The sequence below is a fragment of the Phoxinus phoxinus genome (assembly GCF_949152265.1).
Source record: "Phoxinus phoxinus genome assembly, chromosome: 22".
Taxonomy (NCBI): Eukaryota; Metazoa; Chordata; class Actinopteri; order Cypriniformes; family Leuciscidae; genus Phoxinus; species Phoxinus phoxinus.
Window position 1 is genome coordinate 212,501 of NC_136897.1, and position 25,600 is coordinate 238,100.

The 25,600-nt window shown below is 51.4% G+C and overlaps 1 protein-coding gene across 3 annotated transcripts in view; it reads left to right on the forward strand.

Moving 5' to 3' along the window:
• Positions 1-21,439, forward strand: part of slc11a2 (solute carrier family 11 member 2) — a 68,808-nt gene extending 47,369 nt beyond the window's left edge. For all 3 annotated transcript variants that reach the window (XM_079597504.1, XM_079597505.1, XM_079597506.1), the window contains 12 exons: positions 298-417; positions 1,288-1,394; positions 5,546-5,616; positions 5,700-5,767; positions 5,848-6,003; positions 6,661-6,819; positions 6,913-6,999; positions 7,433-7,552; positions 7,662-7,811; positions 10,118-10,191; positions 13,690-13,843; positions 18,828-21,439. In XM_079597504.1, coding sequence (XP_079453630.1) covers positions 298-417; positions 1,288-1,394; positions 5,546-5,616; positions 5,700-5,767; positions 5,848-6,003; positions 6,661-6,819; positions 6,913-6,999; positions 7,433-7,552; positions 7,662-7,811; positions 10,118-10,191; positions 13,690-13,843; positions 18,828-18,935 — 1,374 coding nt within the window. In that variant the 3' untranslated portion in view covers positions 18,936-21,439. The remainder of the gene's footprint in view (positions 1-297; positions 418-1,287; positions 1,395-5,545; positions 5,617-5,699; positions 5,768-5,847; positions 6,004-6,660; positions 6,820-6,912; positions 7,000-7,432; positions 7,553-7,661; positions 7,812-10,117; positions 10,192-13,689; positions 13,844-18,827) is intronic.
• The last annotated feature ends 4,161 nt before the right edge of the window (positions 21,440-25,600 follow it).

The following is a 25,600-nucleotide window of genomic DNA, read 5'->3' on the forward strand; positions in this document are numbered from 1 at the left end:
TCATAGACGCGGCGCTTCTCGTCCGGTGTGCGATACCTCGAGTTGTCATAGACGCGGCGCTTCTCGTCCGGTGTGTGATAAGCCCCTTTTAGAGGAGGTTGACTCGCAGCACTTCAACACGCATGTTTTTTTCCGCTTGACAAGCCGACCGAACGTGACATGGGGGCGTGGCAGCATCGACGATTCCATTTTTTAATTCGAAGTTCGAGATTGTGACTTAATTTCGGTCACCCTGTGTGACCTGTGTAACCTGTGTGTGTGTGTGACCTGTGTAACCTGTGTGTGTGTGTCCCGCAGCTGCTCTGGGTGCTTCTGGGCTCCACCATCATCGGGCTCCTACTGCAGCGTTTGGCCGCTCGACTTGGGGTCGTCACCGGGATGCATCTCGCTGAGGTCTGCAACCGCCACTATCCCACGGTACGTTCATCCAGCGGTACGTTCATCCCATGATACGTTCATCCCGCGATACGTTCATCCCGCGGTACGTTCATCCCGCTGTACGTTCATCCCGCTGTACGTTCATCCCGCTGTACGTTCATCCCGCTGTACGTTCATCCCGCTGTACGTTCATCCCACGGTAAAATCATCCCGCTGTACATTTAACCTGCGGTACGTTCATCCCATAGTACGCTTATCCCGTGGTACGTTCATCCCACGGTACGTTCATCTCGCTGTACGTTCATCCCACGGTACTTTTATCCCGCGGTACGTCATCCCACGGTACGTTCATCCCGCGGTACGTTCATCCCGCGGTACGTTCATCCCACGGTAAAATCATCCCGCTGTACATTTAACCTGCGGTACGTTCATCCCATAGTACGCTTATCCCGTGGTACTTTCATCCCACGGTACCTTAATCCCGCGTTATGTTCATCCCGTTGTATGTTTATCCCGCTGTATGTTCATCCCATAGTACGTTTATCCCACAATACGTTCATCCTACGGTACGTGTATCCCGTGGTACGTTCATCCCACGGTACGTTCATCCCACGGTACGTTCCTGAGCGAGACCAACAGCCTGGAGAAAATAGTAGGTGGGGCTTGATTGTGTCCCTGGGGAATGGGTTGGATGGTTGTGGTTTGCTATTGGTGGATCTCATGTGAGTGACAGGTTGCCCTGCCCTCGTCATCAGAGAAGAGGAGAGATACTGCAAGAGGAAGTTTCCTGTTCCTGTGCTTAAGTGTTTCCTGTTCCTGTGCTGAAGTGTTTCCTGTTCCTGTGCTGAAGTGTTTCCTGTTCTGAAGTGTTTCCTGTTCCTGTGCTGAAGTGTTTCCTGTGCTGTGTAGGTGCCTCGGATCATCCTGTGGCTGATGGTGGAGTTGGCCATCATCGGCTCTGACATGCAGGAGGTCATTGGCTGCGCTATTGCCTTCAATCTGCTGTCGGTCGGCAGGTACATCTTCATGATCAAACACTGTTCCTCTAAGTGTGTGTAGGATCAGTGTGTATGAAATCCGTCTGTAGGAGGCCAGTCTGTAGGAGGTCTGTAGGAGGTCAGTCTGTAGGAGGTCAGTGTGTAGGGTCAGTCTGTAGGAGGTCAGTCTGTAGGAGGTCAGTGTGTAGGGTCAGTCTGTAGGAGGTCAGTGTGTAGGGTCAGTCTGTAGGAGGTCAGTCTTTAGTAGATCAGTCTTCAGGAGGTCTTTCTGTAGGAGGTCAGACTGTAGGAGGTCAGTCTGTAGGAGGTCAGTCTGTAGGAGGTCAGACTGTAGGAGGTCAGTCTGTAGGAGGTCAGCTTGTTGGAGGTCAGTCTGTAGGAGGTCAGTCTGTAGGAGGTCAGCTTGTTGGAGGTCAGTCTGTAGGAGGTCAGTCTGTAGGAGGTCAGCTTGTTGGAGGTCAGTCTGTAGGAGGTCAGTCTGTAGGAGGTCAGTGTGTAGGAGGTCAGTCTGTAGGAGGTCAGTGTGTAGGAGGTCAGTCTGTAGGAGATCAGTCTGGAGGAGATCAGTCTTTAGGAGGTCAGTCTGTAGGAGATCAGTCTGTAGGAGATCAGTCTGGAGGAGATCAGTCTTTAGGAGGTCAGTCTGTAGGAGATCAGTCTGTAGAAAGTCAGTGTGTAGGAGATCAGTCTGGAGGAGATCAGTCTTTAGGAGATCAGTCTTTAGGAGGTCAGTGTGTAGGAGGTCAGTGTGTAGGAGGTCAGTCTGTAGGCGGTCAGTCTGTAGGCGGTCAGTCTGTAGGCGGTCAGTCTGTAGGACGTCAGTCTGTAGGAGGTCAGTCTGTAGGAGGTCAGTCTTTAGGAGGTCAGTGTGTAGGAGGTCAGTGTGTAGGCGGTCAGTGTGTAGGCGGTCAGTCTGTAGGAGGTCAGTCTGTAGGAGATCAGTCTGGAGCAGATCAGTCTTTAGGAGGTCAGTCTGTAGGAGATCAGTCTGTAGGTAGTCAATGTGTAGGAGATCAGTCTGGAGGAGATCAGTCTTAAGGAGGTCAGTGTGTAGGAGGTCAGTGTGTAGGAGGTCAGTTTGTAGGAAATCAGTGTGTAGGAGGTCAGTCTGTAGGCGGTCAGTCTGTAGGAGATCAGTCTTTAGGAGGTCAGTCTGTAGGCGGTCAGTCTGTAGGCGGTCAGTCTGTAGGAGGTCAGTCTGTAGGAGGTCAGTCTGTAGGAGATCAGTCTGTAGGAGATCAGTCTGTAGGAGATCAGTGTGTAGGAGGTCAGTCTGTAGGCGGTCAGTCTGTAGGCGGGCAGTCTGTAGGAGATCAGCCTGTAGGAGATCAGTCTGTAGGAGGTCAGCCTGTAAGAGGTCAGTCTGTAGGAGGTCAGCCTGTAGGAGGTCAGTCTGTAGGCGGGCAGCCTGTAGGAGATCAGCCTGTAGGAGATCAGTCTTTAGGAGGTCAGTGTGTAGGAGATCAGTCTTTAGGAGATCAGTCTTTAGGAGGTCAGTCTGTAGGAGGTCAGCCTGTAGGAGATCAGTCTGTAGGGTCAGTCTGTAGGAGATCAGTCTGTAGGAGGTCAGTCTGTAGTAGGTCAGTCTGTAGGAGGTCAGTGTGTAGGAGGTCAGTGTGTAGGAGGTCAGTGTGTAGGAGGTCAGTGTGTAGGAGGTCAGTGTGTAGGAGGTCAGTGTGTAGGAGATCAGTCTGGAGGAGATCAGTCTTTAGGAGATCAGTCTGGAGGAGATCAGTCTTTAGGAGGTCAGTCTGTAGGAGGTCAGTGTGTAGGCGGTCAGTCTGTAGGAGGTCAGTCTGTAGGAGATCAGTGTGTAGGAGGTCAGTCTGTAGGCGGTCAGTCTGTAGGCGGTCAATCTGTAGGAGGTCAGTCTGTAGGCGGGCAGTCTGTAGGGTCAGTCTGTAGGAGATCAGCCTGTAGGAGATCAGTCTGTATGGTCAGTCTGTAGGAGGTCAGTCTGTAGGAGGTCAGTCTGTAGGAGATCAGTCTGTAGGGTCATTCTGTAGGCGGTCAGTCTGTAGGAGGTCAGTCTGTAGGAGATCAGCCTGTAGGAGATCAGTCTGTAGGGTCAGTCTGTAGGAGGTCAGTCTGTAGGAGGTCAGTCTGTAGGAGATCAGTGTGTAGGAGATCAGTCTGTAGGAGGTCAGTCTGTAGGAGATCAGTGTGTAGGAGGTCAGTGTGTAGGAGGTCAGTCTGTAGGAGGTCAGTCTGTAGGAGATCAGCCTGTAGGAGATCAGTGTGTAGGAGGTCAGTGTGTAGGAGGTCAGTCTGTAGGAGATCAGTCTTTAGGAGGTCAGTCTGTAGGAGGTCAGTCTGTAGGAGATCAGTTTGTTGGAGGTCAGTCTGTAGGAGGTCAGTCTGTAGGAGATCAGTGTGTAGGAGGTCAGTGTGTAGGAGGTCAGTCTGTAGGAGGTCAGTCTGTAGGAGATCAGTCTTTAGGAGGTCAGTCTGTAGGAGGTCAGTGTGTAGGAGGTCAGTGTGTAGGAGGTCAGTGTGTAGGAGGTCAGTCTGTAGGAGATCAGTCTGTAGGAGATCAGTCTTTAGGAGGTCAGTCTGTAGGAGATCAGTCTGTAGGAAGTCAGTGTGTAGGAGATCAGTCTGGAGGAGATCAGTCTTTAGGAGATCAGTCTGGAGGAGATCAGTCTTTAGGAGGTCAGTCTGTAGGAGGTCAGTGTGTAGGCGGTCAGTCTGTAGGAGGTCAGTCTGTAGGAGATCAGTGTGTAGGAGGTCAGTCTGTAGGCGGTCAGTCTGTAGGCGGTCAATCTGTAGGAGGTCAGTCTGTAGGCGGGCAGTCTGTAGGGTCAGTCTGTAGGAGATCAGTCTGTAGGAGGTCAGCCTGTAGGAGGTCAGTCTGTATGAGGTCAGCCTGTAGGAGGTCAGCCTGTAGGAGGTCAGCCTGTAGGAGGTCAGCCTGTAGGAGATCAGCCTGTAGGAGATCAGTCTTTAGGAGGTCAGTGTGTAGGAGGTCAGCCTGTAGGAGGTCAGCCTGTAGGAGGTCAGCCTGTAGGAGATCAGTCTTTAGGAGGTCAGTGTGTAGGAGGTCAGTCTGTAGGCGGTCAGTCTGTAGGAGGTCAGTGTGTAGGAGGTCAGTGTGTAGGAGGTCAGTGTGTAGGAGGTCAGTCTGTAGGAGATCAGTCTGTAGGAGATCAGTCTTTAGGTGGTCAGTCTGTAGGAGATCAGTCTTTAGGAGGTCAGTCTTTAGGCGGTCAGTCTGTAGGAGGTCAGCCTGTAGGAGGTCAGTGTGTAGGAGGTCAGTGTGTAGGAGGTCAGTCTGTAGGAGATCAGTCTGTAGGAGATCAGTCTTTAGGTGGTCAGTCTGTAGGAGATCAGTCTTTAGGAGGTCAGTCTTTAGGCGGTCAGTCTGTAGGAGGTCAGCCTGTAGGAGGTCAGTGTGTAGGTGGTCAGTCTGTAGGAGATCAGTCTGTAGGAGATCAGTCTTTAGGTGGTCAGTCTGTAGGAGATCAGTCTTTAGGAGGTCAGTGTGTAGGAGGTCAGTCTGTAGGAGATCAGTCTGTAGGAGATCAGTCTTTAGGTGGTCAGTCTGTAGGAGATCAGTCTGTAGGAGATCAGTCTTTAGGAGGTCAGTCTTTAGGAGGTCAGCCTGTAGGAGGTCAGTGTGTAGGAGGTCAGTGTGTAGGAGGTCAGTCTGTAGGAGATCAGTCTGTAGGAGATCAGTCTTTAGGTGGTCAGTCTGTAGGAGATCAGTCTTTAGGAGGTCAGTGTGTAGGAGGTCAGTCTGTAGGAGATCAGTCTTTAGGAGGTCAGTCTGTAGGAGATCAGTCTTTAGGAGGTCAGTGTGTAGGAGGTCAGTCTGTAGGAGATCAGTCTGTAGGAGATTAGTCTTTAGGAGGTCAGTGTGTAGGTGGTCAGTCTGTAGGAGATCAGTCTTTAGGAGGTCAGTGTGTAGGAGGTCAGTCTGTAGGGTCAGTCTGTAGGAGATCAGTCTGTAGGAGATCAGTCTTTAGGAGGTCAGTGTGTAGGAGGTCAGTGTGTAGGAGGTCAGCCTGTAGGAGGTCAGTCTGTAGGAGATCATCCTTCAGATACACAGTCTTGGTCATCAGAGATTTATTTTACATCTTGTGAAGAGGGGATTATACCCCCCCTTTAATCTTTGCTGTTTGAGTTTACTAGAGTTGATCTTGAGGAAACTCGTGTTTGTTCTTCTGCAGGATTCCCCTGTGGGCTGGAGTGCTGATCACCATCATCGACACGTTTGTGTTCCTGTTTCTGGACAAGTACGGTAGGTCAGCACTGAAGAGAGCGAGAGTGAAGAGAGCGACTCGTATCTCGATCTGATGAGCATGTCTGGTTTGTTTTGGTCAGGTCTGAGGAAGCTGGAAGCTTTCTTTGGGTTCCTCATCACCATCATGGCTATCAGCTTCGGCTACGAGGTTCAGTAAAGCTTTTTCTCAGTAGACTGGCTCTGTGAGGTAGACACCTGTCTGCAGTGTGTGTGTGTGTGTGTTTGCAGTATGTGCGAGTGGCTCCGGACCAGGCGGCGGTTCTGAAGGGCATGTTTGTGCCGTATTGCAGCGGCTGTGGACCCGTGCAGCTCGAGCAGGCCGTCGGGATCGTGGGAGCCGTAATAATGCCTCACAACATCTATCTGCATTCTGCTCTCGTTAAGGTCAGTGAACTGCACCAGACCTGGTTAGGGTTAGGGTTAGAGTAGGGTTAGGGTTAGGGTTAGAGTAGGGTTAGAGTAGGGTTAGGGTTAGGGTTAGAGTTAGACCCAGTGGCGGCTGGTGCTAAAAAAAATTGGGGGGGCGCAAACAAACTGAATTAGTAATGCAGGACTGAATGTAAGCTAATTGTTAAATAACCATTTAACAGTGATAATAATGTATCATTACTGCTTAACATAGAACATTCAGCATTTAAAGCATGCCATAAGGTAGGGTTGTATAATTCCAATATATATATATATATATATAATTTGTATTATTTGAATAAAATAAAATAAACTATTTAATTAAAATTTTATTATTTAATAATTAAAAGAGAATTTTTCACATCCTGGCCAATATTTTCCAACAAACTATGTTTATGAAGGCTATGAACATTTATTCTAAATAGGGTCTTTTTTACAAAGACAATCCAATTAAACAGAAAACACAATGTAATTTCATACTTCTATACGTTTTATACTTCATAATTTTGGTAAAATAAGTGAATAAATCAATGAAAACATTTGTGCTATTACAATAATTGTTTTTGCGCCTGCGCTGAATCCATCGGATGTTTAATCTGACACTTTGGCTGATTGTGTTTGTCTTTGCTTCAGTCACGAGACATCGACCGAGGCAACAAGAAGGAGGTGAAGGAGGCCAACAAGTACTACTTCATCGAGTCCACCATCGCGCTCTTCGTCTCCTTCCTCATCAATGTTTTTGTGGTGGCCGTCTTTGCTGAGGCCTTTTATGGCAAGACAAACATGGAAGTGGTGAGGACTTGTGTCTGCCTCCTGTTAAAGACTCTTATATTGGTATGTTTGAGTGCGGTTCCTCTGAACTCTTGGTTGACATGTTCCCTTCAGGGCCAGCAGTGTAATGCGTCTGGAAGTCCCCACAGCGATCTCTTCCCAGCCAACAACGAGACGCTGGAAGTCGACATCTACAAAGGGGTATGACCGGAACAATCGTTGGAATCATTTCTCGATGAATACACTAGTGTCCAAAAGTCACATCCGACACTAATGACACTACAAGTTTGATTAAACCATCAAAATATGAGGAAAATATTTCATTATTAAACATGTAAAAGTGGGGTTAGGCTGCTCGGTTGGACGGGTCGGGTTCGGTTTCTGCTCTGTTGGACGCGGGTCGGGCAGATTTCACTTAAATGCATCTCTTGAATGTTTTCTTTCCAATTGTCTGAAAGAAGACATTTTAGAAACCGCCCAATATTTATCAGTACATGAAAAAAATAGTTTTGCCTGTAGTGTGTTCCACTTTAATTAAAATAATCACTGCAATTTTACATTCAGTCCGATACTGACGTGGTTCATGTGTGTTTACGAATGAATGAATGGTTCTCTTGTCTCCCTGTGATTGAAGGGTGTGGTGTTGGGATGTTTTTTTGGCCCCGCTGCGCTCTATATTTGGGCGATTGGGATCCTTGCGGCTGGACAGAGTTCAACTATGACGGGAACCTACTCTGGTCAGTTTGTGATGGAGGTATGTTCATCCACAGATCTGCATGTTTCCGCTTCATTCTTCTCTATGTGTTCATGTAATGGCATTGCATTTGGGAATGTGTGTCTGTACAAGCTGGTTTTTCTCGCAGGGTTTCCTGAACCTGCGCTGGTCTCGCTTCGCTCGCGTGTTGCTGACGCGCTCCATCGCCATATTCCCCACTCTCCTGGTGGCCGTCTTTCAGGATGTGCGGCATCTCACAGGCATGAACGACTTCCTCAACGTGTTGCAGAGCATGCAGGTATGTTATGGGTATAACGCCGTAGACACTCCTGACGCCCAAGAAACGCTGCTGACACCGTAGACGCTCCTGACGCCGTAGACGCTCCTGACGCCGTAGACGCTCCTGACGCCGTAAACGCTCCTGACGCCGTAGGCGCTCCTGACGCCGTTGACACTCCTGACGCCGTAGAAATGCTGCTGACGCTCCTGACGCCGTAGACGCTCCTGACGCCGTAGACTCTCCTGACACCGTAGAAACGCTCCTGACGGCGTAGACGCTCCTGACGCCCTAGAAATGCTCCTGACGCCGTAGACACTCCTGACGCCGTAGACACTCCTGACGCCGTAGACGCTCCTGACGCCATAGACTCTCCTGACACCGTAGAAACGCTGCTGACGCCATAGAAACGTTTCTGGCGGCGTAGACACTCCTGACGCCGTAGACACTCCTGACGCCGTAGGCGCTCCTGACGCCGTAGACGCTCCTGACGCCGTAGACGCTCCTGACGCCATAGACGCTCCTGACGCCATAGACTCTCCTGACACCGTAGAAACGCTGCTGACGCCGTAGACTCTCCTGACACCGTAGAAACGCTGCTGACGCCATAGAAACGTTTCTGGCGGCGTAGACACTCCTGACGCCGTAGACACTCCTGACACCGTAGACGCTCCTGACGGCGTAGACGCTCCTGACGCCGTAGACACTCCTGACGGCGTAGACGCTCCTGACGCCGTAGACACTCCTGACGCCCTAGAAATGCTGCTGACGCCGTAGACGCTCCTGACACCGTAGACACTCCTGAAGCCGTAGACACTCCTGACGCCCTAAAAATGCTGCTGACGGAGTAGACGCTCCTGACGGCGTAGACGCTCCTGACGCCGTAGACACTCCTGACGCCCTAGAAATGCTGCTGACGCCGTAGACACTCCTGACGCCGTAGACACTCCTGACACCGTAGACGCTCCTGACGGCGTAGACGCTCCTGACGCCGTAGACACTCCTGACGGCGTAGACGCTCCTGACGCCGTAGACACTCCTGACGCCCTAGAAATGCTGCTGACGCCGTAGACGCTCCTGACACCGTAGACACTCCTGAAGCCGTAGACACTCCTGACGCCCTAAAAATGCTGCTGACGGAGTAGACGCTCCTGACGGCGTAGACGCTCCTGACGCCGTAGACACTCCTGACGCCCTAGAAATGCTGCTGACGCCGTAGACACTCCTGACGCCGTAGACGCTCCTGATGCTGTAGACGCTCCTGACGCCTTAGACGCTCCTGACGCCGTAGACGCTTCTGACGCGGTAGAAACGCTCCTGACGCCGTAGACGCTCCTGACGCCGTAGACGCTCCTGACGCCGTATACACTCCTGACGCCGTAGACGCTCCTGACGCCGTATACACTCCTGACGCCGTAGACGCTCCTGACGCCGTAGACGCTCCTGACGCTTCTGACGCCGTAGACGCTCCTGACGCCGTAGACGCTCCTGACGCCATAGACTCTCCTGACACCGTAGAAACGCTGCTGACGCCGTAGACTCTCCTGACACCGTAGAAACGCTGCTGACGCCATAGAAACGTTTCTGGCGGCATAGACACTCCTGACGCCGTAGACACTCCTGACACCGTAGACGCTCCTGACGGCGTAGACGCTCCTGACGCCCTAGAAATGCTGCTGACGCCGTAGACACTCCTGACGCCGTAGACTCTCCTGATGCTGTAGACTCTCCTGATGCTGTAGACGCTCCTGACGCCGTAGACGCTCCTGACGCCGTAGACGCTCCTGACGCCGTAGACGCTCCTGACGCCGTAGACGCTCCTGACGCCGTAGACGCTCCTGACGCTTCTGACGCCGTAGAAACGCTCCTGACGCCGTAGAAACGCTCCTGACGCCGTAGAAACGCTCCTGACGCCGTAGAAACGCTCCTGACGCCGTAGACGCTCCTGACGCCGTAGACGCTCCTGACGCCGTAGACGCTCCTGACGCCGTAGACGCTCCTGAAGCCGTAGACGCTCCTGATGCCGTAGACGCTTCTGACGCCGTAGACGCTCCTGACGCCGTAGACGCTCCTGACGCCGTAGACGCTCCTGACGCCGTAGACGCTCCTGAAGCCGTAGGCGCTCCTGACGCCGTAGACGCTCCTGAAGCCGTAGACGCTCCTGACGCCGTAGACGCTCCTGAAGCCGTAGACGCTCCTGATGCCGTAGACGCTCCTGACGCCGTAGACGCTCCTGACGCTTCTGACGCCGTAGAAACGCTGCTGGCGCTGTAGAAATGCTACTGAACCCGTGCACCTCTTCTGATCTTCTACTCTGTTTCCAACAGCTGCCGTTTGCTCTGATCCCCATCCTGACCTTCACCAGTCTGACGTCACTAATGAACGATTTCGCTAACGGACTGTGAGTATCTATACTGTACTTGACTGCAAACTCGAGAAACAATGGGCTGTGTTTATATTTTGGGTTCATCTTGTTTGCCTGTATATGCTTGTCAGTAGGCTGCATACTGAATCTGGTCTTTTGATATCCCTGTTCGGGTGTGAATCCTCACTGGTCTCACAGTTTAACTCCATTACGATTATGTCAACGATTTGATTCGATTCAATATCACAATGTTTCATGATGCGTTGCAATATCACTGCACATGGCTTCATTTTTGTCAATTAATACAAGCAGTCAGATATATTGCAATCAGCGGGACTGAGGATTGATCCACAGCTCCAGTCCTGCCGTGTGCTCCAGTGGACTGAGGATTGATCCACAGCTCCAGTCCTGCCGTGTGCTCCAGTGGACTGAGGATTGATCCACAGCTCCAGTCCTGCCGTGTGCTCCAGTGGACTGAGGATTGATCCTCAGCTCCAGTCCTGCCGTGTGCTCCAGTGGACTGAGGATTGATCCACAGCTCCAGTCCTGCCATGTGTTCCAGTGGACTGAGGATTGATCCTCAGCTCCAGTCCTGCCGTGTGCTTCAGTGGACTGAGGATTGATCCACAGCTCCAGTCCTGCCGTGTGCTCCAGTGGACTGAGGATTGATCCTCAGCTCCAGTCCTGCCGTGTGCTCCAGTGGACTGAGGATTGATCCACAGCTCCAGTCCTGCCGTGTGATTCAGTGGACTGAGGATTGATCCACAGCTCCAGTCCTGCCGTGTGCTCCAGTGGACTGAGGATTGATCCACAGCTCCAGTCCTGCCGTGTGCTTCAGTGGACTGAGGATTGATCCACAGCTCCAGTCCTGCCATGTGCTCCAGTGGACTGAGGATTGATCCTCAGCTCCAGTCCTGCCGTGTGCTTCAGTGGACTGAGGATTGATCCACAGCTCCAGTCCTGCCGTGTGCTCCAGTGGACTGAGGATTGATCCTCAGCTCCAGTCCTGCCGTGTGCTCCAGTGGACTGAGGATTGATCCACAGCTCCAGTCCTGCCGTGTGCTCCAGTGGACTGAGGATTGATCCACAGCTCCAGTCCTGCCGTGTGCTCCGGTGGACTGAGGATTGATCCACAGCTCCAGTCCTGCCGTGTGCTTCAGTGGACTGAGGATTGATCCACAGCTCCAGTCCTGCCGTGTGCTCCGGTGGACTGAGGATTGATCCACAGCTCCAGTCCTGCCGTGTGCTCCAGTGGACTGAGGATTGATCCACAGCTCCAGTCCTGCCGTGTGCTCCAGTGGACTGAGGATTGATCCACAGCTCCAGTCCTGCCGTGTGCTCCAGTGGACTGAGGATTGATCCACAGCTCCAGTCCTGCCGTGTGCTCCAGTGGACTGAGGATTGATCCACAGCTCCAGTCCTGCCGTGTGCTCCGGTGGACTGAGGATTGATCCACAGCTCCAGTCCTGCCGTGTGCTCCAGTGGACTGAGGATTGATCCACAGCTCCAGTCCTGCCGTGTGCTCCAGTGGACTGAGGATTGATCCACAGCTCCAGTCCTGCCGTGTGTTCCGGTGGACTGAGGATTGATCCACAGCTCCAGTCCTGCCGTGTGTTCCAGTGGACTGAGGATTGATCCTCAGCTCCAGTCCTGCCGTGTGCTTCAGTGGACTGAGGATTGATCCACAGCTCCAGTCCTGCCGTGTGCTTCAGTGGACTGAGGATTGATCCACAGCTTCAGTCCTGCCGTGTGCTCCAGGGGACTGAGGATTGATCCTCAGCTCCAGTCCTGCCGTGTGCTCCAGTGGACTGAGGATTGATCCACAGCTCCAGTCCTGCCGTGTGCTTCAGTGGACTGAGGATTGATCCACAGCTCCAGTCCTGCCGTGTGCTCCAGTGGACTGAGGATTGATCCTCAGCTCCAGTCCTGCCGTGTGCTCCAGTGGACTGAGGATTGATCCACAGCTCCAGTCCTGCCGTGTGCTCCAGGGGACTGAGGATTGATCCACAGCTCCAGTCCTGCCGTGTGCTCCAGTGGACTGAGGATTGATCCACAGCTCCAGTCCTGCCGTGTGCTCCAGGGGACTGAGGATTGATCCACAGCTCCAGTCCTGCCGTGTGCTTCAGTGGACTGAGGATTGATCCACAGCTCCAGTCCTGCCGTGTGCTCCAGTGGACTGAGGATTGATCCACAGCTCCAGTCCTGCCGTGTGCTCCAGTGGACTGAGGATTGATCCTCAGCTCCAGTCCTGCCGTGTGCTCCAGTGGACTGAGGATTGATCCACAGCTCCAGTCCTGCCGTGTGCTCCAGTGGACTGAGGATTGATCCACAGCTCCAGTCCTGCCGTGTGCTTCAGTGGACTGAGGATTGATCCACAGCTCCAGTCCTGCCGTGTGCTCCGGTGGACTGAGGATTGATCCACAGCTCCAGTCCTGCCGTGTGCTCCAGTGGACTGAGGATTGATCCACAGCTCCAGTCCTGCCGTGTGCTCCAGGGGACTGAGGATTGATCCACAGCTCCAGTCCTGCCGTGTGCTCCAGTGGACTGAGGATTGATCCACAGCTCCAGTCCTGCCGTGTGCTCCAGGGGACTGAGGATTGATCCACAGCTCCAGTCCTGCCGTGTGCTTCAGTGGACTGAGGATTGATCCACAGCTCCAGTCCTGCCGTGTGCTCCAGTGGACTGAGGATTGATCCACAGCTCCAGTCCTGCCGTGTGCTCCAGTGGACTGAGGATTGATCCTCAGCTCCAGTCCTGCCGTGTGCTCCAGTGGACTGAGGATTGATCCACAGCTCCAGTCCTGCCGTGTGCTCCAGTGGACTGAGGATTGATCCACAGCTCCAGTCCTGCCGTGTGCTTCAGTGGACTGAGGATTGATCCACAGCTCCAGTCCTGCCGTGTGCTCCGGTGGACTGAGGATTGATCCACAGCTCCAGTCCTGCCGTGTGCTCCAGTGGACTGAGGATTGATCCACAGCTCCAGTCCTGCCGTGTGCTTCAGTGGACTGAGGATTGATCCACAGCTCCAGTCCTGCCGTGTGCTTCAGTGGACTGAGGATTGATCCTCAGCTCCAGTCCTGCCGTGTGCTCCAGTGGACTGAGGATTGATCCACAGCTCCAGTCCTGCCGTGTGCTCCAGTGGACTGAGGATTGATCCACAGCTCCAGTCCTGCCGTGTGCTCCGGTGGACTGAGGATTGATCCACAGCTCCAGTCCTGCCGTGTGCTCCAGTGGACTGAGGATTGATCCACAGCTCCAGTCCTGCCGTGTGCTCCAGTGGACTGAGGATTGATCCACAGCTCCAGTCCTGCCGTGTGCTCCAGTGGACTGAGGATTGATCCACAGCTCCGGTCCTGCCGTGTGCTCTGGTGGACTGAGGATTGATCCACAGCTCCGGTCCTGCCGTGTGCTCCAGTGGACTGAGGATTGATCCACAGCTCCGGTCCTGCCGTGTGCTCTGGTGGACTGAGGATTGATCCACAGCTCCGGTCCTGCCGTGTGCTCCAGTGGACTGAGCTCTGTTCTGTGTTTGCAGGGTGTGGAAGATCAGCGGGGGGGTGCTCATCCTGCTGGTGTGTGCCATCAACATGTACTTCGTGGTGGTGTACGTGACGGCTCTCAACAGCACCGTCCTCTACGTGTGCTCTGCCCTGCTCTCCATCGCATACCTGAGCTTCGTCATCTATCTGGTGAGATCATGCATCTGAACTCTACACTCAAAGCATCCTTCGTTTCAGCGGCTCAGCCGTTCGTCAGATGAGGTTTTAGACATCAGTATTCCATCATATCCAGTGACGGAGTGAGATCAGCTGCGAGGTTTCTCTTTATAACACGCGTGATCAGCTCCAGTGAGAGTCTTAAATAGGGCTGGGACAATAGTTTATAACAGTAGATGGCGCTCTAGGCTAGTGTTTAACAGCAGATGGCGCTCTAGGCTAGTTTATAACAGCAGATGGCGCTCTAGGCTAGTGTCTAACAGTAGATGGCGCTCTAGGCTAGTTTATAACAGTAGATGGCGCTCTAGGCTAGTGTTTAACAGCAGACGGCGCTCTAGGCTAGTGTTTAACAGCAGACGGCGCTCTAGGCTAGTGTTTAACAGCAGACGGTGCTCTAGGCTAGTTTTTAACAGTAGATGGCGCTCTAGGCTAGTGTTAAACAGTAGATGGCGCTCTAGGCTAGTTTTTAACAGCAGATGGCGCTCTAGGCTAGTGTTTAACAGTAGATGGCGCTCTAGGCTAGTTTATAACAGCAGATGGCGCTCTAGGCTAGTTTTTAACAGCAGATGGCGCTCTAGGCTAGTGTTTAACAGTAGATGGCGCTCTAGGCTAGTGTTTAACAGTAGATGGCGCTCTAGGCTAGTTTTTAACAGCAGATGGCGCTCTAGGCTAGTGTTTAACAGTAGATGGCGCTCTAGGCTAGTGTTTAACAGTAGATGGCGCTCTAGGCTAGTTTTTAACAGCAGATGGCGCTCTAGGCTAGTGTTTAACAGCAGATGGCGCTCTAGGCTAGTGTTTAACAGTAGATTGCGCTCTAGGCTAGTGTTTAACAGTAGATGGCGCTCTAGGCTAGTTTATAACAGCAGATGGCGCTCTAGGCTAGTTTTTAACAGCAGATGGCGCTCTAGGCTAGTGTTTAACAGTAGATGGCGCTCTAGGCTAGTTTTTAACAGCAGATGGCGCTCTAGGCTAGTGTTTAACAGTAGATGGCGCTCTAGGCTAGTGTTTAACAGTAGATGGCGCTCTAGGCTAGTGTTTAACAGTAGATGGCGCTCTAGGCTAGTTTATAACAGCAGATGGCGCTCTAGGCTAGTTTTTAACAGCAGATGGCGCTCTAGGCTAGTGTTTAACAGTAGATGGCGCTCTAGGCTAGTTTTTAACAGCAGATGGCGCTCTAGGCTAGTGTTTAACAGTAGATGGCGCTCTAGGCTAGTGTTTAACAGCAGATGGCGCTCTAGGCTAGTGTTTAACAGTAGATGGCGCTCTAGGCTAGTGTTTAACAGCAGATGGCGCTCTAGGCTAGTTTTTAACAGCAGATGGCGCTCTAGGCTAGTGTTTAACAGTAGATGGCGCTCTAGGCTAGTGTTTAACAGTAGATGGCGCTCTAGGCTAGTTTATAACAGCAGATGGCGCTCTAGGCTAGTTTATAACAGTAGATGGCGCTCTAGGCTAGTTTATAACAGCAGATGGTGCTCTAGGCTAGTTTATAACAGCAGATGGCGCTCTAGGCTAGTTTATAACAGCAGATGGTGCTCTAGGCTAGTTTATAACAGCAGATGGCGCTCTAGGCTAGTTTATAACAGCAGATGGTGCTCTAGGCTAGTGTTTAACAGTAGATGGCGCTCTAGGCTAGTTTTTAACAGCAGATGGCGCTCTAGGCTAGTGTTTAACAGTAGATGGCGCTCTAGGCTAGTTTATAACAGCAGATGGCGCTCTAGGCTAGTTTATAACAGCAGACGGCACTCTAGGCTAGTGTTTAACAGCAGATGGCGCTCTAGGCTAGTTTATAACAGTAGATGGCGCTCTAGGCTAGTTTATAACAGTAGATGGCGCTCTAGGCTAGTTTATAACAGTAGATGGCGCTCTAGGCTAGTTTATAACAGTAGATGGCGCTCTAGGCTAGTTTATAACAGTAGATGTATGGCGTTATTTTCCTGTCAAATGTCGAGAGCGCATTATTGTAGCGCGAAAGTACATTAATATAATGCGCGAGCGCGAATCTCTCTGCTCGCGCACGAAATATGATGCGCGAGCGCGAATCTCTCTGCTCGCGCGCGGAATATAATGTACCGAGCGCGAATCCCGCGCGCGCGCTCTCAGATACACGCTGCTCTTGTAAGAATGATCTCTGGGCTCGCTCAGAGAATATGCCTGCACTTAAAACCTGTTCAGTGCCATCGCGAATCTCTCCTCTTCGCTTAAAGTAAGCGTGTATGTGCTCAGACTGTGACCCGTGCGTTCGCGCATGCCTAAGTACTCTTCTCTTCCATTTCTTTCTCTTTGCTCTTGGCATAAACGCTGTCAAAACGGCAACAACCAATCAGAAATAGGCTTCAACGGCTGACCAATGAAAACGCGACATCGTACATGGAATCTTATTGGTTGATATTGAACCGCACATGGAATAAGTTCAATCAAGACAAGCCGAGATGGATCCGCCGAATCGACGAGTTTTATTTGTTTTAATGTTAAATATGTCAAATGTATCTTAGAAATGTCTGGGAAGAGGGCGATTGGATTATTTTACATATAAATGAATGACATAGACTGTCTATCTGCACAATATGTTTTGTAAAAATTGGTACTCCAGACTCTAAAGTTATCTGAAAGGAAATGTTACAGGGCTGGATTTCCCGAAACCTTCTTTAAATTATACCTTAAACTAAAGCTATATCTAACGTTAATACGTGTTTCCCGAAACGTTCTTATTTAAGTATAACTTTATAACATTTTACTAACATTCGTTAGTAAGGTTGGTCTGGACCACTCTTAGCTATAGGATACCTTATCACTGTGATAGGCTATATACGAATATAATTCTGAAGCTGTAGGCTAACACACCCAGTGTTCAATTAGGATTATGGCAAAGAATAAATTATGCAAAGATTCACTGCTAAATTCAAATGTGCTTTTGCACTGAACCAGAGACAAAGGCGCTCAACTCTTGTCATATTTCATACACATATCTATTTTTTTCTATTCTACTAGTAGTAGCTACGTGGTGGTGGGGTACTTACGTGTTACTTACATTCTTATATGTATATGTATAAATAGCCTATATTCCTATGTGTTCAACAGATCAAAGAAATTCATACTGGTTTGAAACTACTTGAGTGGGAGTAAATTATGACTTTAGTCATTTTAATTTTGGGTTTAATTTTAATTTTTCCCTTTAAGCAACAATAAGGTATAGTTCGGGGGACACGTCTAGAAAAGGTATCTTCATATACCTTTAGAGTCTTATCTTAGATTCCCACCAAATATTTGTTCAGATTTGAATTTAGCAGTTGATCTCGCTACGTACTTAATGGTTAATAAATGGTGTGATTGCACGAGACAATGTGTTAATTATCAGACGTAAAATATTATTTTTGCCTTTTGGAATCGGCTTTCAAATCTATTTGGCTCAAAAATCTCACTTTCAATGGGCATGGCAGTGTGAACAATGTGGTTGACAGTCTAGGTCATTTATATGTAAAATAATCCAATCGCCCTCTTCCCAGACATTTCTAAGATACATTTGACATATTTAACATCAAAACAAATAAAACTCGTCGATTCGGCGGATCCATCTCGGCTCGTCTTGATTGAACTTATTCCATGTGCGGTTCAATATCAACCAATAAGATTCCATGTACGATGTCGCGTTTTCATTGGTCAGTCGTTGAAGCCTATTTCTGATTGGTTGTTGCCGTTTTGACAGCGTTTATGCCAAGAGCAAAGAGAAAGAAATGGAAGAGAAGAGTACTTAGGCATGCGCGAACGCACGGGTCACAGTCTGAGCACATACACGCTTACTTTAAGCGAAGAGGAGAGATTCGCGATGCCACTGAACAGGTTTTAAGTGCAGGCATATTCTCTGAGCGAGCCCAGAGAGAACTCTTACAAGAGCAGCGTGTATCTGAGAGCGCGCGCGCGGGATTCGCGCTCGGTACATTATATTCCGCGCGCGAGCAGAGAGATTCGCGCTCGCGCATTATATTAATGTACTTTCGCGCTACAATAATGCGCTCTCGACATTTGACAGGAAAATAACGCCATATAGATGACGCTCTAGGCTAGTTTATAACAGCAGACGGCACTCTAGGCTAGTGTTTAACAGCAGATGGCGCTCTAGGCTAGTTTATAACAGTAGATGGCGCTCTAGGCTAGTTTATAACAGTAGATGGCGCTCTAGGCTAGTGTTTAACAGTAGATGGCGCTCTAGGCTAGTTTATAACAGTAGATGGCGCTCTAGGCTAGTGTTTAACAGTAGATGGCGCTCTAGGCTAGTGTTTAACAGCAGATGGCGCTCTAGGCTAGTTTATAACAGTAGATGGCGCTCTAGGCTAGTTTATAACAGTAGATGGCGCTCTAGGCTAGTGTTTAACAGCAGATGGCGCTCTAGGCTAGTTTATAACAGCAGACGGCACTCTAGGCTAGTTTATAACAGTAGATGGCGCTCTAGGCTAGTGTTTAACAGCAGATGGCGCTCTAGGCTAGTTTATAACAGTAGATGGCGCTCTAGGCTAGTTTATAACAGTAGATGGCGCTCTAGGCTAGTTTATAACAGTAGATGACGCTCTAGGCTAGTGTTTAACCGCACATACTCACGAAGAAGAGCGCTCGCTCCTCAGAATGCTTTAATGACGCGAGATTAATGTAAACAGCCGCTGCAAACACACTTGTTATTCGCATCAACCCTTTCGAACTTTATGAATGAGTATTTTATAGAAGGTTAAAGTGTGTGAGTGTGTGCATGTTGTGTGTGTGTGTGAGTGAGTGTGTGTGTGTGTGTGTGTGTGTGTGAGTGTGTGCATGTTGTGTGTGTGTGTGAGTATGAGTGTGTGTGTGTGTGTGAGTGTGTGTGTGTGTGTGTGTGTGTGTGTGTGTGTGTGTGTGTGTGTGTGTGTGTGTGTGTGTGTGGCAGGGTCCGGTGTTGGTGCGCGAGACTCATGCGCTGCTCTTTTGTCCTCAGGTCTGGATCTGTCTGATCGCTCTCGGCGTCTCCCGGCTCGACTTCAGGCGCTCGGCTCAGTTGCCCCCTGCCGTCCTCATCGACGAGCAGCCGGAATTCGACTCCTGAGCCACACACACACACACACACACACACACACACACACACACACTGAGACGAACAGCACAATCCAAATATGTGTTTCTTTTCCTGTTTCCTTTCCTGACCCGTGGCTCTTCCCACGGTTATAGATCTACTATTGTAGGTCTGGCAGAACTGATAGCGTAGATCTACTGAAGTAAGTTATTTACAGCAATAGCTGCAGAAATATGCGTTTAAAATAATGAATTACAGAAACGACACAAGAACAGTGTGTGAAGATCCAACCGTACAGTCAGTTCGCGACACTAAAGCCTCGTGTGCGGATGAGCGGCACACTGGGTGATCAGTTATTTAAAGGTTTTATGCGTTGTCTTTGTTAACGCGAATAACCCGATGCAGTGTTCTGAGCTGTAGTCGTGTTCTCACACTGACACGTGTGTTTTAAGTGAACAGCAGAAGAAGAGTATAGTTCTGCAGGACGCCGGCCGCTCGATCCTCTTCATCTGGTCCTCGTTCCATCAGTACGTCATCGTCCATCACCATTTTCATTGAATCACTTCACACCCATGCTGATTCCTCAGAGTGACTGTGCAGGACTGCGTGCGCTGGTCAGATCTCCTGCCGTCGCTGGTCAGATCTCCTGCCGTCGCTGGACAGTCACAGGCGTCTTCTAAACCCTTCCAGAAGCCACACAAGTGCCTTTAAATCACGTCCACTAACCGCTTCTTCCCATGTCCTGTTCTTCAGTGTCATTGGTCTGACGTTCGTCTCATGTTTGTTCAGAGTCGTGAAGGCTTTAGTTTACTGCGTGCTACAGACGTGAGTTACTGTGGCGTAACCCGTGTGTGTGTTAAACACATTCCATGCTGTGCAACATGAAGAATGGCTGAGCTGTATTTATGTGTGTGAGACCGTATGCCCTGATGAACACTGTACATGCTGACTAACCAATAAAAGCCCAAAATGTCCCCAGCTTCGAGTTTGATGTCAGATATTTTATTGCTACAGAAACAAACCACAGTTGGGCAGAACTGTGTGAATCTGCAGGAAATAACGTCTAGTGTGCGAACAGACGAGACTGCAGTAATGTACAGCTGTGAATCATGTTTCCATCCAACACACAGCCTACAAACCCCTGTCGGTATGAAGAGCACTAAAGTGAGTGTGTCCGTCTGTCTCTGATCTGCCTTCATTAGCAAGTGTGCACACACTAATAAGATGTTATACACTGTGTGCCCATGAGGACATGAGAGGAAGTTCTGGCTCGGAGACGAGAGTGCGACACGGACCAATCAGCACTTCACATGTTTACACCATTAATAAACCTGGTGGTTTAGTACAGCAGATCATCATCAAGTACTCTACATGTGCTTTAGTGCGTTAGTCAACTCTTCTAGACGTGCCCTTCTTTACAGCACTGCAAAAGATTGTTACGGCATGATTTAAAATGTACTTAAGTTAAACTTAATTTAATGATCTACTATCTCAGTTCGTCTCAGGACTTTGCATCCTCGAAGGCTTCCTTCACGTGCGGGGTCCCCCAGGGCTCTATTTTAGGACCTATTTTGTTCTCTCTGTATTTGCTCCCCCTGGGACATATTTTTTGGAAATTTGGTATTTCTTTTCATTGTTATGCAGACGACACGCAAATTTATCTGCCTTAGAAAAGAAAAGACACTACTTTAGTGCCTCTACTGCGGTGTCTTGAGGACATTAAGGCCTGGATGGCACTGAATTTCCTAAGTTTTAATGAAAATACAACCGAAATTCTACTGTTCACTTTTGTATCTTTACATTTGGATCTTGGGGAATTGAATCCACTAGTGAAACCCAATGGAAAACATGTAGTTGATATTATGGACTGTGATTTTAAATTGGATAAACAGATTAACTTGGTAGTTAAATCTAGTTTTCCAATTGAGACAACTCACCGAGGTGAAATCTTTCCTGTCTTTTATAGACTTTCAAAGACTTCTTCATATGTTTATCTCGTGGCGTCTGGATCATTGTAATGTCCTCTATACAGGCGTTAGTCCGGCCTCTCTCTCGGGTCACGGGAACACATGACCCCTGTTCTCTCCTCTCTTCACTGGTTGCCTGTCCATTTTAGGATTAATTTGAAGATTTTGATGTTTGTTTTTAAATCTCTTAATGGTCTTGCACCTAAATATCTCTCTGATTTGATCCAGCAGTGCGCTCCGCAAAGAGCGCTTAGGTCTGCTGACCGCTGGCTTTTAGTTGCCCCACGGCTGAAGAGCAGGGGTGACCGAGCACTTGCAGGAGCGGGACCGAAGCCCCTGTACATCAGACCGGCTCAAACACTTGCTGGTTTTAGTCTTAAAACCTATTACTATAGTCTGGCATTTGACGCTATGTGAGAGTTGTTTTATTTCTGTGCTGCTGACTGTTTGTATCATTGATATAATAGGATATACGTGTACAGCACTTTGTTAAACACTTGCTGTTTTTAAAAAGTGCTTTATAAATAAACTTTGACTTTGAATTAGACCCGAGTACCTGAGTGTGTTAAGAAACAGTAATGTACATGTACAGCTAAAATGATGTCATTGATATAAGTGCACAGGTTTGAAGTGCACATTTAATAGGGTTAGGTGCACTTCTTCTCGAGGGTGATGAACAAGCCTCCCGATGCCCGAGATCAGCCGTTCAGTTCAGTGATCAGTTCAGTGAGATCACGGTGACCTCGGGTCCGGTCGGGTGTAGAGCCTCCCGAACACCAGCGGCTCCACAGACTCGGCTTCAGCGTTCTGAGACCTACAGACTCTCCTCATGTTCACACACACACACACACACACACCCGTGATGTCTCGACGAGCGCGACCCTTCGTGTCCACAGAGCACTTCAGACTCCACTGCAGTTTGCACTCAAGATCTCTGTTTGTGCTGTTTAGTCAGTTTGCTGTGAATCATCTCTGCACATGTGTATTAAGCTGTGATGTTCAGTCACACACACACACACACACACACGTGATGACTCGACGAGCGCGACCCTTCGTGTCCACAATGTTAATGTGTATTAAGCTGTGATAGGACAGAATCATTCTCTCATTCACCTCGCATTCACATCGATGCTTTAGTCTGTAAGCCTATTAGTTGTCATGGTGGTTAATGGACGTGTTGCGTAGGTTCGTCCCTGATGACATGACCAGCACTTTAATGGTGTGTGTGTGTGAAACAAATGTACTTCTAAAGTTATCTGGTCTTTAATAATGTTTTCTAAACATTAACACAAAAACATTTTTTAAATATTGTTCATGGAAAACATTTTCTAAAACGTGTAGTTTAAATTAGGGTTGTTAACGTACATTCATGTAACGTTTTTTAAATGTTCCAGAACGTTCAGAGAACATTCAAAAGTAACATTCCCATAATGTTTGAAGAATGATACAATGCAATGTTCCCATAACGTTCACATAACCAGCAAAAACGTTTTTAAAACATCTAAAAAACAACGTTTGAACGTTCAGAGAACATTCAGAAATAACGGTTTCCTAATAATAGAAACGGTAGCAGAGTTTGTTTGCTGGTTTCCACATGAAAATGCTACTTTTTCTCGTCATTCGTCAGCGCCGCTCCACCTCGGCCACTCGTCATTCGTCAGCGCCGCTCCACCTCGGCCACTCGTCATTCGTCAGCGCCGCTCCACCTCGGCACTCGTCATTCGTCAGCGCCGCTCCACCTCGGCCACTCGTCATTCGTCAGCGCCGCTCCACCTCGGCCACTCGTCATTCGTCAGCGCCGCTCCACCTCGGCCACTCGTCATTCGTCAGCGCCGCTCCACCTCGGCCACTCGTCATTCTTCAGTGCCGCTCCACCTCGGCCACTCGTCATTCGTCAGTGCCGCTCCACCTCGGCCACTCGTCATTCTTCAGTGCCGCTCCACCTCGGCCACTCGTCATTCGTCAGCGGCGCTCCACCTCGGCCACTCGTCATTCGTCATCGCCGTTCCACCTTGGCCACTCGTCATTCTTCAGCGCCGCTCCAGCTCGGCCACTCGTCATTCGTCAGCGCCGCTCCAGCTAGGCCACTCGTCATTCGTCATCGCCGCTCCACCTCGGCCACTCGTCATTCGTCAGCGGCGCTCCACCTCGGCCACTCGTCATTCGTCATCGCCGTTCCACCTTGGCCACTCGTCATTCGTCAGCGCCGCTCCAGCTAGGCCACTCGTCATTCGTCATCGCCGCTCCACCTCGGCCACTCGTCATTCTTCATCGCCGCTCCACCTCGGCCACTCGTCATTCTTCGTCGCCGCTCCACCTCGGCCACTCGTCATTCGTCATCGCCGTTCCACCTCGGCCACTCGTCATTCGTCAGCGGCGCTCCACCTCGGCCACTCGTCATTCGTCAGCGGCGCTCCAGCTCGGCCACTCGTCATTCTTCATCGCCGCTCCACCTCGGCCACTCGTCATTCGTCAGCGCCGCTCCAGCTCGGCCACTCGTCATTCGTCATCGCCGCTCCACCTCGGCCACTGGTCATTCGTCAGCGCCGCTCCACCTCGGCCACTCGTCATTCTTCGTCGCCGCTCCACCTCGGCCACTCGTCATTCGTCATCGCCGTTCCACCTCGGCCACTCGTCATTCGTCAGCGGCGCTCCACCTCGGCCACTCGTCATTCGTCAGCGGCGCTCCAGCTCGGCCACTCGTCATTCTTCAGCGCCGCTCCACCTCGGCCACTCGTCATTCGTCAGCGCCGCTCCAGCTCGGCCACTCGTCATTCGTCATCGCCGCTCCACCTCGGCCACTGGTCATTCGTCAGCGCCGCTCCACCTCGGCCACTCGTCATTCGTCAGCGCTGCTCCACCTCGGCCACTGGTCATTCGTCAGCGCCGCTCCACCTCGGCCACTCGTCATTCGTCAGCGCCGCTCCACCTCGGCCACTCGTCATTCTTCGTCGCCGCTCCACCTCGGCCACTCGTCATTCGTCATCGCCGTTCCACCTCGGCCACTCGTCATTCGTCAGCGGCGCTCCACCTCGGCCACTGGTCATTCGTCAGCGCCGCTCCACCTCGGCCACTCGTCATTCGTCAGCGCTGCTCCACCTCGGCCACTGGTCATTCGTCAGCGCCGCTCCACCTCGGCCACTCGTCATTCGTCAGCGCTGCTCCACCTCGGCCACTGGTCATTCGTCAGCGCCGCTCCACCTCGGCCACTCGTCATTCGTCAGCGCCGCTCCACCTCGGCCACTCGTCATTCGTCAGCGGCGCTCCAGCTCGGCCACTCGTCATTCTTCATCGCCGCTCCACCTCGGCCACTCGTCATTCGTCAGCGCCGCTCCAGCTCGGCCACTCGTCATTCGTCATCGCCGCTCCACCTCGGCCACTGGTCATTCGTCAGCGCCGCTCCACCTCGGCCACTCGTCATTCTTCGTCGCCGCTCCACCTCGGCCACTCGTCATTCGTCATCGCCGTTCCACCTCGGCCACTCGTCATTCGTCAGCGGCGCTCCACCTCGGCCACTCGTCATTCGTCAGCGGCGCTCCAGCTCGGCCACTCGTCATTCTTCAGCGCCGCTCCACCTCGGCCACTCGTCATTCGTCAGCGCCGCTCCAGCTCGGCCACTCGTCATTCGTCATCGCCGCTCCACCTCGGCCACTGGTCATTCGTCAGCGCCGCTCCACCTCGGCCACTCGTCATTCGTCAGCGCTGCTCCACCTCGGCCACTGGTCATTCGTCAGCGCCGCTCCACCTCGGCCACTCGTCATTCGTCAGCGCCGCTCCACCTCGGCCACTCGTCATTCTTCGTCGCCGCTCCACCTCGGCCACTCGTCATTCGTCATCGCCGTTCCACCTCGGCCACTCGTCATTCGTCAGCGGCGCTCCACCTCGGCCACTGGTCATTCGTCAGCGCCGCTCCACCTCGGCCACTCGTCATTCGTCAGCGCTGCTCCACCTCGGCCACTGGTCATTCGTCAGCGCCGCTCCACCTCGGCCACTCGTCATTCGTCAGCGCTGCTCCACCTCGGCCACTGGTCATTCGTCAGCGCCGCTCCACCTCGGCCACTCGTCATTCGTCAGCGCCGCTCCACCTCGGCCACTCGTCATTCTTCGTCGCCGCTCCACCTCGGCCACTCGTCATTCGTCATCGCCGCTCCACCTCGGCCACTGGTCATTCGTCAGCGCCGCTCCACCTCGGCCACTCGTCATTCGTCAGCGCTGCTCCACCTCGGCCACTGGTCATTCGTCAGCGCCGCTCCACCTCGGCCACTCGTCATTCGTCAGCGCCGCTCCACCTCGGCCACTCGTCATTCTTCGTCGCCGCTCCACCTCGGCCACTCGTCATTCGTCATCGCCGTTCCACCTCGGCCACTCGTCATTCGTCAGCGGCGCTCCAGCTCGGCCACTCGTCATTCTTCATCGCCGCTCCACCTTGGCCACTCGTCATTCGTCAGCGCCGCTCCAGCTCGGCCACTCGTCATTCGTCAGCGCCGCTCCACCTCGGCCACTCGTCATTCGTCAGCGCCGCTCCACCTCGGCCACTCGTCATTCTTCGTCGCCGCTCCACCTCGGCCACTCGTCATTCGTCATCGCCGTTCCACCTTGGCCACTCGTCATTCTTCGTCGCCGCTCCACCTCGGCCACTCGTCATTCGTCAGCGCCGCTCCACCTCGGCCACTCGTCATTCTTCGTCGCCGCTCCACCTCGGCCACTCGTCATTCTTCGTCGCCGCTCCAC